This window comes from Corvus moneduloides, chromosome 2 (assembly GCF_009650955.1).
Source record: "Corvus moneduloides isolate bCorMon1 chromosome 2, bCorMon1.pri, whole genome shotgun sequence".
Lineage (NCBI taxonomy): Eukaryota > Metazoa > Chordata > Aves > Passeriformes > Corvidae > Corvus > Corvus moneduloides.
In genome coordinates this window covers 29817810-29831167 of record NC_045477.1, presented here as the reverse complement: position 1 = coordinate 29831167, position 13358 = coordinate 29817810, and the positions used below count along the sequence as shown (strand labels likewise).

The 13358-nt window shown below is 53.1% G+C and overlaps 1 gene segment (V, D, J or C); it reads left to right on the top strand.

Annotated features, from left to right (window-relative positions):
- The first annotated feature begins 113 nt into the window (after nt 1-113).
- On the top strand, nt 114-10059 carry LOC116439397. The segment is given in 3 exon segments: nt 114-508; nt 936-1035; nt 9774-10059. Coding segments are annotated over 3 exon segments (345 nt in total).
- Nucleotides 10060-13358: the final 3299 nt, after the last annotated feature.

The following is a 13358-nucleotide window of genomic DNA, read 5'->3' as shown; positions in this document are numbered from 1 at the left end:
GCAGCTCACAGGGCTGGAAGTCTGTGAGTGTGAGGGTGGCTGCAGAGGACACAAACTGGGGGACACAGACACGAAAACACATTCCTGGGATCTCCTTCTCTTCCCATCCTTTTCTGCCATTCTGTGCATTCCTGTGCACACGCTCAGGCTGCCACACAGCCCCATCATGCTCCCTGAGAGCACTGAACTCTCCCACCTACTGAACTCCCACCTGCTCGTGCACACCCACGCTCACAGCCAGCAGGAAGCCAGAGGAGCAGAGCACATGCACCTCATGGCTGCCTGCAGGTGTCATTCCCCACCGCTCCCGGACAGCCAACTGCCTTGTCACATTTCAGACTCCCTCTCCCTCCCCTGCCCACCCACTGAGAGACGCATCTCTTCCTCTCCTCCTCTCCTCTTTGCACATCTCCGTGTCTGTGCTGTCACCAGGCCCAGGTTGCTGGAAGGAGGTGGCCTTTCTCTATGGATTTCCCCCGGTTCCTTGTGGCCATCCTGCTGCCTGTGGGTAAGTGGGCTTCCCTTCCCCTTCAACAGCTGCACTGGAGCTGCTGCTGCCTCCTCACCTGTGCCCCCAGTGCCCCTTCCCCAAGGCGTCCAGGGGGAGGATGGGCAATGAACCAAGGGAGCTTTTCCACCACCTATTGAATCAGGAAACTCTGCACAGCTACAGATTGGTATTTTCCTGTCCCATTTCAATACTTCACCTGAAAGTACCAAAGTCATTCTTTCTCAAAGCAGATTTCCCATTGTATTTAAAACTGGTTTGTTTGGGGCTTTTTGATCCCATGTGTCTTTTTTTGCAGAAACAGGGCACTGTCCCACAGCTTTCTGGTATCCTGGTGGCATTCCATCCCATGACACACTTCAAGGATGTGTATTTTTGTCCTCTTCAATGTATTTCACTTCCCACATTTCTTCTCCTGTCTTTCCAGGCTGGGCCCTTCAGCAATCACCAGATACAGTTGTCCGGGAGGGAGACCCTGTGACTCTGGAATGTTCTGCGTCAGGGAAAGATTACCTATACATGTACTGGTACAAGTTGCCCATGGAGAAGGATGCCAGCATGCAGTTGGTTGTATACTCAGTGGAAGGTGGCAAAGCAGATATTGAGAAGGAATTCAGAAATCGCTTCCAGAGTAATGGGACTCGGAACAACCGTTTATCTGTGAAGATAGATCATGCCCTACTCAATGACTCGGGCACATATTTCTGCGCTGAACAAGATCCACAGTGACTCAAAGGCTGGTGCAGCACAGCACAAACCTTTCCAGGCAAACAGGGATCTGCCACCAGCACACACTGAGCCCTGTGTTTGACAGAATGCCATTTTCTTCACTTGCCCTCCAGCTCTTTCTGTAGAGACGAGGTTATGCTTGTCTGTCTTTCTGTCTGTGCATCTGTCTGTCTTCTTCATGGTCTCTAGCAGCTTCTCTATTCTTTCCCATGGGGGAATCACCTTTTGACTCTCCTTTCTTCTTGTCCTCACTGTCTCACCTCATTTCTCTGCCATTCACAGAGAAATTGTCTGTCCCCCTGACCTTTCCTCTCCATCCCCTGACGCCTTCCTATTTCCTTCATTCTCATCCATCTCTCCTTCCTTTCAGTCTGCTACCTCTGCTCATGCAGAAGCACCATGTGGAATGCTTTGCACAGCACCTTCCTTCTCCACCAGCAGGAAGGACAAGGCCAACTGGTCCTTGGCCCCACTGGTCTCCAGGTAATGGGCACACTGCTGTGCAGCAGGGACCCCAAGTCACACCACTACCCTGGCATCTGAAGAATCTGATGTTTGAGAACTGTCCTGAGTGCACAGGAGGAGACAGCCCAAGTTGGCCATGGAATGTCCCTAGTGACCAGGGCAAGGACTGGGAGGAAGAAGTCTGAGTGAACTCTTCAGCAGGGGTCGTTGGTGTTTGCCAGCATCTTGTCTGGCCCATCCACTACATCCCCTGCCGCTTGCTGCAAGACACAAGGGCTGCCCTGACTTGCTTATTCCTCTTTATCTCCAGCATAAAACAGAGTGCAAGGGCCCAGGGGAATCTGATGCTCACGGAAATTTTCATAATCCTTCAAGAACAGAAGCTGGAAATTCCTTACTGGAGTGTGAGGCACAGGCTTGGTCAGAGGTGCTGCAGCTCAGCCCATAGCTGTGGGGACAGGGAGGTGCTGTCTGCTGCTCAAGTTGTTGTGGTTTAAGCCCAGTCAGCCACTTGGTGTCACAGACTCTCACTCACCACCCCCTTCTCCTGCTGGGATGGGAGAAAGGGTAAAACTTATGGGTTGAGATACAAACAGAGCAAGAATAGGAGTAAATAAAAAGGGAAAGAGAGAGAAATAAAACTCATCAAAATCCACGTGATGCACAATACTGTCACTCACCACCCACTGACACGGGGCCCAGCCTGTCCCCGAGCAGTGATAGGCAGCCCCTGGCCAGCTCCCCTCAGTTTCCATCCTGAGCATCATGTTGCAGGGGAGGAAATATCCTTTTGGCCAGTTTGGGTCAGCTGTCCTGGAAATGCTCCCTTCCAGCTGCTTGTGCACCTGCTCTCTGGCAGAGCATGAGACACTGCAAGGTCCTCGATTTGGGGTAAGCAGTGCTTAACTACAACTAAAACTCTGTTATCAACATTATTCTCATGGTGAATTCAGACCACAGCACTGTAACACAGTCTCCACTGGCTGATGCTCTCCTGTTTAGCACCTGCATCGGGTTTTCCTCAGGACTTCCATTGAATTTCTCCTTCAGAGGAACACTGAGTTGGCTGACACCCCACTACCCTGATCCTTCCCAGAGTTCTGGGGCAGAAGTTCCAGCAGGGATCCTTGCCGATTTCCACTTACTTCTCCTTGCCTATTGTCAGGCAGAGCTCCAGGCACAGGAAGGAGAGGATGAGCGAAATGTGATGCCAGAAGACCTCAGTAGAATGGCCTGTCAATCGGTCCCTGTGTTCCTGTCACCCTTCCCACTGTCCCAGATGTTGATCCCTGTGCTCATCGGGTTCCCCAGCTATCCTATGCAGAGGTTGTCCCACGCAGGAGAGGCCACGTGGATGTTCTTCAGAGCAGAAACACCTGAGGGCGCAGTGGAGAGGATGCAGTGGCCTGGGTCACCTCAGCCTGGGAGCAGAGCAGCAGAGAGGTGTCACTGGCAGAGCACGAGTGAATGAACTTGCACTGTGCAGCTCCTTTCTAGACCCCAGTGCTCCCACTGGCTGAATCCCAGCGGCAGCCTCCACACCCCACTGGAGGACAAGCTCAGTCGTGCCAGGAAAGCAAATCTCCTTGGACAGGTCACTTCACAGGGCAGAGGGGGCAATGACACTGATGCTCTCAGTGGCCTGGATTTGCCAAATGCAGTGTGTTCCTGAAGCCAAACCTCTGGAAGCCCTTGTGCCACAGGCAGCACCAGTCTGCCACAGCCTGGGCTCCCCAGCTAGGCCCCAGGTGCCAGGGAGAAGCCATCTCTGGGGGAACTTTGCCTATTTCCAGTCAGCAAGGAGGGGCCACTCTGATACCGATCCTGAGCACCCTGTCACCCACTCGGCTGTCCCTGTGGGCCACACTCGATCCTTTCTCTCTTCCCATGCCAGGGCATTGACTGTCCCTCGGCTCTTCACAGGTATTTACCTCCCTCTCCTACGGCTCTCACAGCAACGCCCATGAGAGCCAGCCCAAGTCCGAGCGCTTGGGCTGCTGTGGTGTCTTTGGGTTCCTGCCTCTCTCTCACTGATATTATTTGCTGTGCCCACAGTGCTGCATAGAGAAAAAGAGCCATCACACAGCTGGGTGCCAAGTGGGGTGGCCAGGCAGGAACTGAACCAGCCACGTCTGGGGAAGACAGGGAAAGCGCATGGGAAAATTCAAGGGAGCCCTATGTGGCCTTTATCCCTCATTCCTCCATCTCCCAAGGACTTCAGAAGCAGGAGGGCAGCGGCCAGCCTTCCTCGGCCTTGCACGCACTCAGCCTCCCATGCAACCTCAGCACAGTTCTGCCCATACAACCCCTCCCTCCCTTCCCTCCCCACCCATCCACCCACACCCTGCCTGCCCCTTCCACCTGCTGCATCTCTGCAGGGTTTCTGCTTTCCTGCCATGGTTTGGGTCATTCCCCAGGGTTCCCAGCCAGCCAATGCCTGCTCGCATTTCTTGGCCGGCCCCACCCCAATGTGTCTCACCCTCACTCACTGCTCCCTCTTCACATATCTTTGGGCAGTGCAAGGGGCAGGTTGCTGAGAGGGTAGGGGCTTTTCCCCCATGGTTCCCTGCTATTTCTTTGTGGCCGTGCTGGCCCCTCTGGGTAAGTGAACTCAACTCAGCCCTAAGCACCTCCATCCATCCATCCATCCCACTGCTGCTCTCCCAGCTGTGTAGCCAGTTGCTGGCAGTGCTTCATTCTGCAGAGCTCCCTGTGCTGAGGATAAGCAATGAATGTGGTGGGCAGGAATCCTTGAATCTTCTGCAATGGCTGTCTATTTGTCTTTCTTTGTGCAGCCCGTAGATGGTTCCTGGTTTTGGACACAAACTGCCCAGGAATGCATCTTGCCTACTGAAGAGAGATTGGAAATTCACTTGCTGATCTGGAGATCTGTCCCATGCCTTGAACTGCTCCCCTGCCTGCCCTATTTCTTCTCACCCTTGCCCTCCCAACCCACTGTGCCTAGCTAAAAAATTTCCCATTTTTTCCTTCTCCTCACTGCTCCTTCTTTTCCTTTCCAGTGTTAGCCCTGGAACAGTCTCCAGACATGGTGATAAAAGAAGGCCAGTCCGTGAAAGTGGAATGTTCCAAGAAGAAATCCTCCAGCTCAGCTATGTACTGGTACATGCTGTCTTCAGAGAAGAATTCCAGTCTGACCCAGGTGGTTTCTGCATTCGAAGGTGGCAATGCAGCTGTGGAGAAGGAGTTTGAGAACCATTTCAAGAGCAGCAATATAAAAGGAGACAGGATCACCCTCTCAATAGACCATGCCTTTCTCAATGACTCTGGCACATATTTCTGTGCTGAGAGTGAACACAGTGGCGAAGCTGCTGAGGGAGGTGAGCACAAACTTCTCCCTGCACAAACAGGACCTGCTTTCCACCTCATGGGTTCTGCGGGAGGCAGGGTGATCTCTTCTCACTCATTAGCTCCTCTGCTTCCTAGTCTTCCCTTTTTCCTCTTCTCACATGCTGAGAGTTTATTTGTCCTGCCTTCTCTCCTTGCCACTCCACACCTCCCTTTTTGTTACTCTTGGTTTAACTCTTACTTGCAATACACTTAACTTCTGCCAACCCTTTTCTCCCCTCTGCCTCCCTTTCCTTTCCCACCTTGTTCTTTCTGTCTTCAATCTGCACTCCACTGCCTTCCTCTTACTTAACTCCAGTCAAGCCTGCTCATGATTCTCACTGCCAAACAGAATGCTTGTGTAGGAAGTTCTTGGTGCACCTGTAGATAAAGGCAAGGCCAGGCAGGTGCTGAAGTAGCCAGTAGTGTGTGGGAGCTGCCCACATGCTCCTCTGTTACAACGACTTGTCTGTGGTTGTTCTGTGGCCAAGGAGTATTTACAGCAGAGCCAAAGCCTGTGCTTACTCAGGTTAAGTGTTATGTGGATCAGTAATACCTCCTTCTACAGTGGTCTCTGGGGCAGGATCCACCTGCCTTCCACCCCGTGATCCATGGACAGCTTATCTTTACCAAATACATGATAACAATTAGAGGTTATGTTAGCAAGAACTGCAGCTAATAGAGATTTCTAAGAGGTTACAGTGTTCCATTAATCAGAGACTCAGATGGAGGGCTAGAGAGTCTCCTCATCGAGTTCATTGATGCCACCAAGCTGGGAGGTGTCAGAGACTGAAATATATATTTTATGACTTAAACATTTTCTTAAAGGACTTTTAAAACTGTATTACAAAACCTGAAGAGAAGACTACCACACTCCGACTGAGGCATGACACTGCTCTCTGATGAAGATAAGATAAAGTAACAACTCAGGGCTAGGGACATTCACTGAGCATAGGCTTAACACCTCCAAGATGAGGACCACAGCCCCAGGGCTATCAGCTGCCAAGCTCGAACAGACCCTCGCACCAAGGGGTGGAGGGAGGACAGGCTCTGGGTATCTTGAAAAAGCCTCTGGTCAGAGGCGCAGTGGCTGCCCATCCACCACTGTGCAGAGGAGCCCAGCTGAGGGGTCCTCACCAGGGAGGGAAGCTTATCCACTGCAGGAGGGGGTGACATGGCCCATCACAGGGGCCCTCCCCAAAGGGTCCCCAGACCCTGCACCAGAGATGATGCAGCAGACCCTCAGTGTTGCAAGGGACAGTGTGTCAAGCCAGCCCCTGCAAGAGAGGCACGTGGGCATTCCCACCTGGCCCGAAGTGTATATTAATCCACGGAATTCTGCACTCTTTGGCGTGTGGCGGCGTGGGGAGTGGTGGCGTGTGGTGGCATGGTGTAGCCTGTGGCGGTGTGGCCACAGTGGCGATGGGGGACCCTCAGCACCAGCAGAGCAGATGTAAGGGAGCAATGAGACGTCATTGGGACCCTCGGGAGGGTGATATGCTTCCACCTAAACCCTGTCACCCCTCCCTGTTTCCCCACCCCCCACGCACACTTCTTTTTCTTTCTCTCTTTCTTTTCTCTTCCCTTCTCTTTGCTTCTTTTCCTATTAAATAAAATACATCCATTTTTTGGCAACAACATCTAACCTTGTTTGGTTTTAATCTCATTTCTGGGAATATTTTGAATGTTGTAAGTTCTTTCCGGTTTATGCTCAGAGACTTAGCTTGGTTTTCTTCCCTGGGTCTAAACCGGATCCTAACAGGAGGTGTGGCTGATATTCCAGAGGGCTGTGCAGCCCTTCAGAGGGACCTCGACAGGTTGGAGAGATGGGCAGAGAGGAACCTTCTGAAATTCAGCAGAGGCAAATGCAGGGTTCTGCACCTGGGGAGGAAGAGCCCCATGTACCTGCACAGGCTGGGGGCTGACCTGCTGGAAAGCAGCTCTGCAGAGAAGGACCTGAGGGTCCTGGTGGCCAAAAAGCTGTCCATGAGCCAGCAGTGTGTCATGGTGGCCAAGAACACCAGTGGTGTTCTGGGCTGGATTAGGAAGAACATTGCCAGCAGGGCGAGGGAGGTGATCCTGCCCCTGCAGTCAGCCCTGGTGAGGTGAATCTGGGGTGCTGTGTCCAGTTCTGGGCTCCTCAGTCCCACAGAGACATGGAGCTCCTGGAGCAGGTCCAGCAGAGGAAAAGAAAGATGATTAATGGAGTGGAGCATCTCTCTCATGAGCAAAGGCTGAGGGAGCTTGGCCTGTTCGGCCTCCAGAAGAAAAAACAAAGTGGCCACTTCATCAATGTCTATAATGTGAAGGGAGGCCACCAAGAGGTGCATCCAGGCTCTTCTCTGTGGTGCCAAGCACTAGGACAAGGGGCAATGGGCAGAAACTGATGCCCAGGAACTTCCACCTGAATATGAGATGAGATCTTTGCAGTGTGGGTGACTGTGCACTGGATCAGATTGCCCGGAGAAGTTCTGGAGTCTCTCTCTGTCTCGATACTCCAGAACCATCTGGATGCAATCCTGTGCCATGTGCTCTAGGAAGCCCCTGCTTGAGCAGGGATGTTGGATCAGATGACTCCCTGAGGTCCCTTCTCAGCTGACCCATTCCGTGCTTCTGTCATGCATAACACACACCGGTGCACAGCACAGGCCTGCATGGGCCACTCCAGGTGGTTCCCACCCTGCAGATTCCCATGCTAACACACAAGCTTCTCAGGACCTAAACACAGGGCCCCACAGAGCAGCCATGCCTGTTCAACATCACTAACTCCTCAAACACCGTGCCTTCTACAAGGCTCCCCACGCACTGCTGTGCCCTCTGCACAGCCCAGGGAATTGCAGACCCTTTCCATGGACCCATCAGGCACAGCCTCCTCTCAGCTGGAGTGCTGCTGTGCTGTGAGGATCTGGGGTTTCTACAATGCAGCCCAACCTCTTTGCTTTTTTCTCCCTTTTCTTCACGTGAACTGTGGGTGTTTCCTGAATCTTCTCCAGGCAGCTGGGGAAATGAATGCATTGGGACACACTTAGACCTGCAGCAGAGGGTTTGGGAGCTGGAGGCACTGCTGCCCCCCTCTGCTGAAAGGACACAGGGGAACATCTTCACTGCAAAGCCCATGACAGCCTGGAGCTGCTGGGTCACTTGATGTCCTGTGTGGGCCAGCCTTACACTGCCGTGCACTGCTGGGCACACAGCACAGCACGGATGGGCTGGGTCTCTGTCAGACCTCGGTACCCAAACTCAGTGCACACAAACTACGAGTGTCTCTTCCTGCCTACACTGATTTCCCACTGCCTTGGGCTGCTGAACAAGGCCGTGTGCAGAGAAGAACACATTCTTTTCTCCAGCTCAGTCCATTTGTGTCCTGTTGCTCTTTTGCAAAGTGCTGCAACAAAGAGACAAGGAGAGTATCAGTTCTTCCCTGGCATGGAGAAGGGCAGTCTGTAGCAGCATATCCTGGGGGGTACCTCCTTCTCTTCAGAAATCTCTCTGAGGTGCAGCCTCTGAAGGGGCAGTCCCAGTGCAGAGCCACAACCAGCCTTTTCTCTCCTTGAGACCCCCCTTTGGAGCTGGAGGAGTTACAGAACTATTCTCTGTCTTGCTACAGGAGACACCAGGTTGACAGGTCACTAGCTTTTCCCATACCTAGACAACACGTCAGCTCTGCCTAGGACAAGCAGGGATTCCACCTTGCAGCTTGCAGGGCTGGAAATCTGTGAGTGTGAGGGTGGCTGCAGAGGACACAAACTGGGGGACACAGACACGAACACGCATTCCTGGGATCTCCTTCTCTTCCCATCCTTTTCTGCCATTCTGTGCATTCCTGTGTACACGCTCAGGCTGCCACACAGCCCCATCATGCTCCGTGAGAGCACTGAACTCTCCCACCTACTGAACTCCCACCTGCTCGTGCACACCCACGCTCACAGCCAGCAGGAAGCCAGAGGAGCAGAGCACATGCACCTCATGGCTGCCTGCAGGTGTCATTCCCCACCGCTCCCGGACAGCCAACTGCCTTGTCACATTTCAGACTCCCTCTCCCTCCCCTGCCCACCCACTGAGAGACGCATCTCTTCCTCTCCTCCTCTCCTCTTTGCACATCTCCGTGTCTGTGCTGTCACCAGGCCCAGGTTGCTGGAAGGAGGTGGCCTTTCTCTATGGATTTCCCCCGGTTCCTTGTGGCCATCCTGCTGCCTGTGGGTAAGTGGGCTTCCCTTCCCCTTCAACAGCTGCACTGGAGCTGCTGCTGCCTCCTCACCTGTGCCCCCAGTGCCCCTTCCCCAAGGCGTCCAGGGGGAGGATGGGCAATGAACCAAGGGAGCTTTTCCACCACCTATTGAATCAGGAAACTCTGCACAGCTACAAATTTCTTTTTTCCTGTTCCATTTCAATACTTCACCTGAAAGTACCAAAGTCATTCTTTCTCAAAGCAGATTTCCCATTGTATTTAAAACTGGTTTGTTTGGGGTTTTTTGATCCCATGTGTCTTTTTTGCAGAAACAGGGCACTGTCCCTTAGCTTTCTGGTATCCTGGTGGCATTCCATCCCATGACACACTTCAAGGATGTGTATTTTTGTCCTCTTCAATGTATTTCACTTCCCACATTTCTTCTCCTGTCTTTCCAGGCTGGGCCCTTCAGCAATCACCAGATACAGTTGTCCGGGAGGGAGACCCTGTGACTCTGGAATGTTCTGGATCGGGGAGTGCAACGAGGCCCATGTCCTGGTACAAGTTGCCCATGGAGAAGGATGCCAGCATGCAGTTGGTTGTATACTCAGTGGAAGGTGGCAAAGCAGATATTGAGAAGGAATTCAGAAATCGCTTCCAGAGTAATGGGACTCGGAACAACCGTTTATCTGTGAAGATAGATCATGCCCTACTCAATGACTCGGGCACATATTTCTGTGCTGAACAAGATCCACAGTGACTCAAAGGCTGGTGCAGCACAGCACAAACCTTTCCAGGCAAACAGGGATCTGCCACCAGCACACACTGAGCCCTGTGTTTGACCGAACGCCATTTTCTTCACTTGCCCTCCAGCTCTTTCTGTAGAGACGAGGTTATGCTTGTCTGTCTTTCTGTCTGTGCATCTGTCTGTCTTCTTCATGGTCTCTAGCAGCTTCTCTATTCTCTCCCATGTGGGTATCACCTTTCTTCTTGTCCTCACTGTCTCACCTCATTTCTCTGCCATTCACAGAGAAATACTCTGTCCCCCTGACCTTTCCTCTCCATCCCCTGACGCCTTCCTATTTCCTTCATTCTCATCCATCTCTCCTTCCTTTCAGTCTGCTACCTCAGCTCATGCAGAAGCACCATGTGGAATGCTTTGCACAGCGCCTTCCTTCTCCACCAGCAGGAAGGACAAGGCCAACTGGTCCTTGGCCCCACTGGTCTCCAGGCAATGGGTACACTGCTGTGCAGCAGGGACCCCAAGTCACACCACTACCCTGGCATCTGAAGACTCTGATGTTTGAGAGCTGTCCCTGTGCACTGGAGGGACAGCCCAAGTTGGCCATGGAATGTCCCTGGTGACCAGGGCAAGGACTGGGAGGAAGAAGTCTGAGTGAACTCTTCAGCAGGGGTCGTTGGTGTTTGCCAGCATCTTGTCTGGCCCATCCACTACATCCCCTGTTGCTTGCTGCAAGACACAAGGGCTGCCCTGACTTGTTTATTCCTCTTTATCTCCAGCATAAAACAGAGTGCAAGGGCCCAGGGGAATCTGATGCTCACGGAAATTTTCATAATCCGTCAAGAACAGAAGCTGGAAATTCCTTACTGGAGTGTGAGGCACAGGCTTGGTCAGAGGTGCTGCAGCTCAGCCCATAGCTGTGGGGACAGGGAGGTGCTGTCTGCTGCTCAAGTTGTTGTGGTTTAAGCCCAGTCAGCCACTCGGTGTCACAGACACTCACTCACCACCCCCTTCTCCTGCTGGGATGGGAGAAAGGGTAAAACTTATGGGTTGAGATACAAACAGAGCAAGAATAGGAGTAAATAAAAAGGGAAAGAGAGAGAAATAAAACTCATCAAAATCCACGTGATGCACAATACTGTCACTCACCACTCACTGACACGGTGCCCAGCCTGTCCCCGAGCAGTGATAGGGAGCCCCTGGCCAGCTCCCCTCAGTTTCCATCCTGAGCATCATGTTGCAGGGGAGGAAATATCCTTTTGGCCAGTTTGGGTCAGCTGTCCTGGAAATGCTCCCTTCCAGCTGCTTGTGCACCTGCTCTCTGGCAGAGCATGAGACACTGCAAGGTCCTTGATTTGGGGTAAGCAGTGCTTAACTACAACTAAAACTCTGTTATCAACATTATTCTCATGGTGAATTCAGACCACAGCACTGTAACACAGTCTCCATCGGCTGATCGTGTCTCCTGTTTAGCACCTGCATCGGGTTTTCCTCAGGACTTCCATTGAATTTCTCCTTCAGAGGAACACTGAGTTGGCTGACACCCCACTAGCCTTCTCCTTCCCAGAGTCCATGGGCAGAAATTCCAGCAGGGAACCTATCCCATTTCCCCTTGTTTCTCCTTGCCTATTGTCAGGCAGAGCTCCAGGCACAGGAAGAAGGATGAGGGAAATGTGATGCTAACAGATCTTAGGAGAATGGCCTGTCACTCGGTCCCTGTGTTCCTGTCACCCTTCCCACTGTCCCAGATGTTGATCCCTGTGCTCATTGCGTTCCCCAGCTATCCTATGCAGAGGTTGTCCCACGCAGGAGAGGCCACGTGGATGTTCTTCAGAGCAGAAACACCTGAGGGCGCAGTGGAGAGGATGCAGTGGCCTGGGTCACCTCAGCCTGGGAGCAGAGCAGCAGAGAGGTGTCACTGGCAGAGCACGAGTGAATGAACTTGCACGGTGCAGCTCCTTTCTAGACCCCAGTGCTCCCACTGGCTGAATCCCAGCGGCAGCCTCCACACCCCGCTGGAGGACAAGCTCAGTCGTGCCAGGAAAGCAAATCTCCTTGGACAGGTCACTTCACAGGGCAGAGGGGGCAATGACACTGATGCTCTCAGTGCCCTGGATTTGCCAAATGCAGTGTGTTCCTGAAGCCAAACCTCTGGAAGCCCTTGTGCCACAGGCAGCACCAGTCTGCCACAGCCTGGGCTCCCCAGCTAGGCCCCAGGTGCCAGGGAGAAGCCATCTCTGGGGCAACTTTGCCTATTTCCAGTCAGCAAGGAGAGGCCACTCTGATACTGATCCTGAGCACCCTGTCACCCACTCGGCTGTCCCTGTGGGCCACACTCGATCCTTTCTCTCTTCCCATGCCAGGGCATTGACTGTCCCTCGGCTCTTCACAGGTATTTACCTCCCTCTCCTACGGCTCTCACAGCAACGCCCATGAGAGCCAGCCCAAGTCCGAGCGCTTGGGCTGCTGTGGTGTCTTTGGGTTCCTGCCTCTCTCTCACTGATGTTATTTGCTGTGCCCACAGTGCTGCATAGAGAAAAAGAGCCATCACACAGCTGGGTGCCAAGTGGGGTGGCCAGGCAGGAACTGAACCAGCCACGTCTCGGGAAGACAGGGAAAGCGCATGGGAAAATTCAAGGGAGCCCTATGTGGCCTTTATCCCTCATTCCTCCATCTCCCAAGGACTTCAGAAGCAGGAGGGCAGCGGCCAGCCTTCCTCGGCCTTGCACGCACTCAGCCTCCCATGCAACCTCAGCACAGTTCTGCCCATACAACCCCTCCCTCCCTTCCCTCCCCACCCACCCACGCCCTGCCTGCCCCTTCCACCTGCTGCATCTCTGCAGGGTTTCTGCTTTCCTGCCATGGTTTGGGTCATTCCCCAGGGTTCCCAGCCAGCCAATGCCTACTCGCATTTCTTGGCCGGCCCCACCCCAAGGTGTCTCACCCTCACTCACTGCTCCCTCTTCACATATCTTTGGGCAGTGCAAGGGGCAGGTTGCTGAGAGGGTAGGGGCTTTTTCCCTATGGTTCCCTGCTATTTCTTTGTGGCCATGCTGGCCCCTCTGGGTAAGTGAACTCAACTCAGCCCTGAGCACCTCCATCCATCCATCCATCCATCCCACTGCTGCTCTCCCAGCTGTGTAGCCAGTTGCTGGCAGTGCTTCATTCTGCAGAGCTCCCTGTGCTGAGGATAAGCAAAGAATGTGGTGGGCAGGAATCCCTGAATCTTCTGCAATGGCTGTCTATTTGTCTTTCTTTGTGCAGCCCGTAGATGGTTCCTGGTTTTGGACACAAACTGCCCAGGAATGCATCTTGCCTACTGAAGAGAGATTGGAAATTCACTTGCTGATCTGGAGATCTGTCCCATGCCTTGAACTGCTCCCCTGCCTGCCCTATTTCTT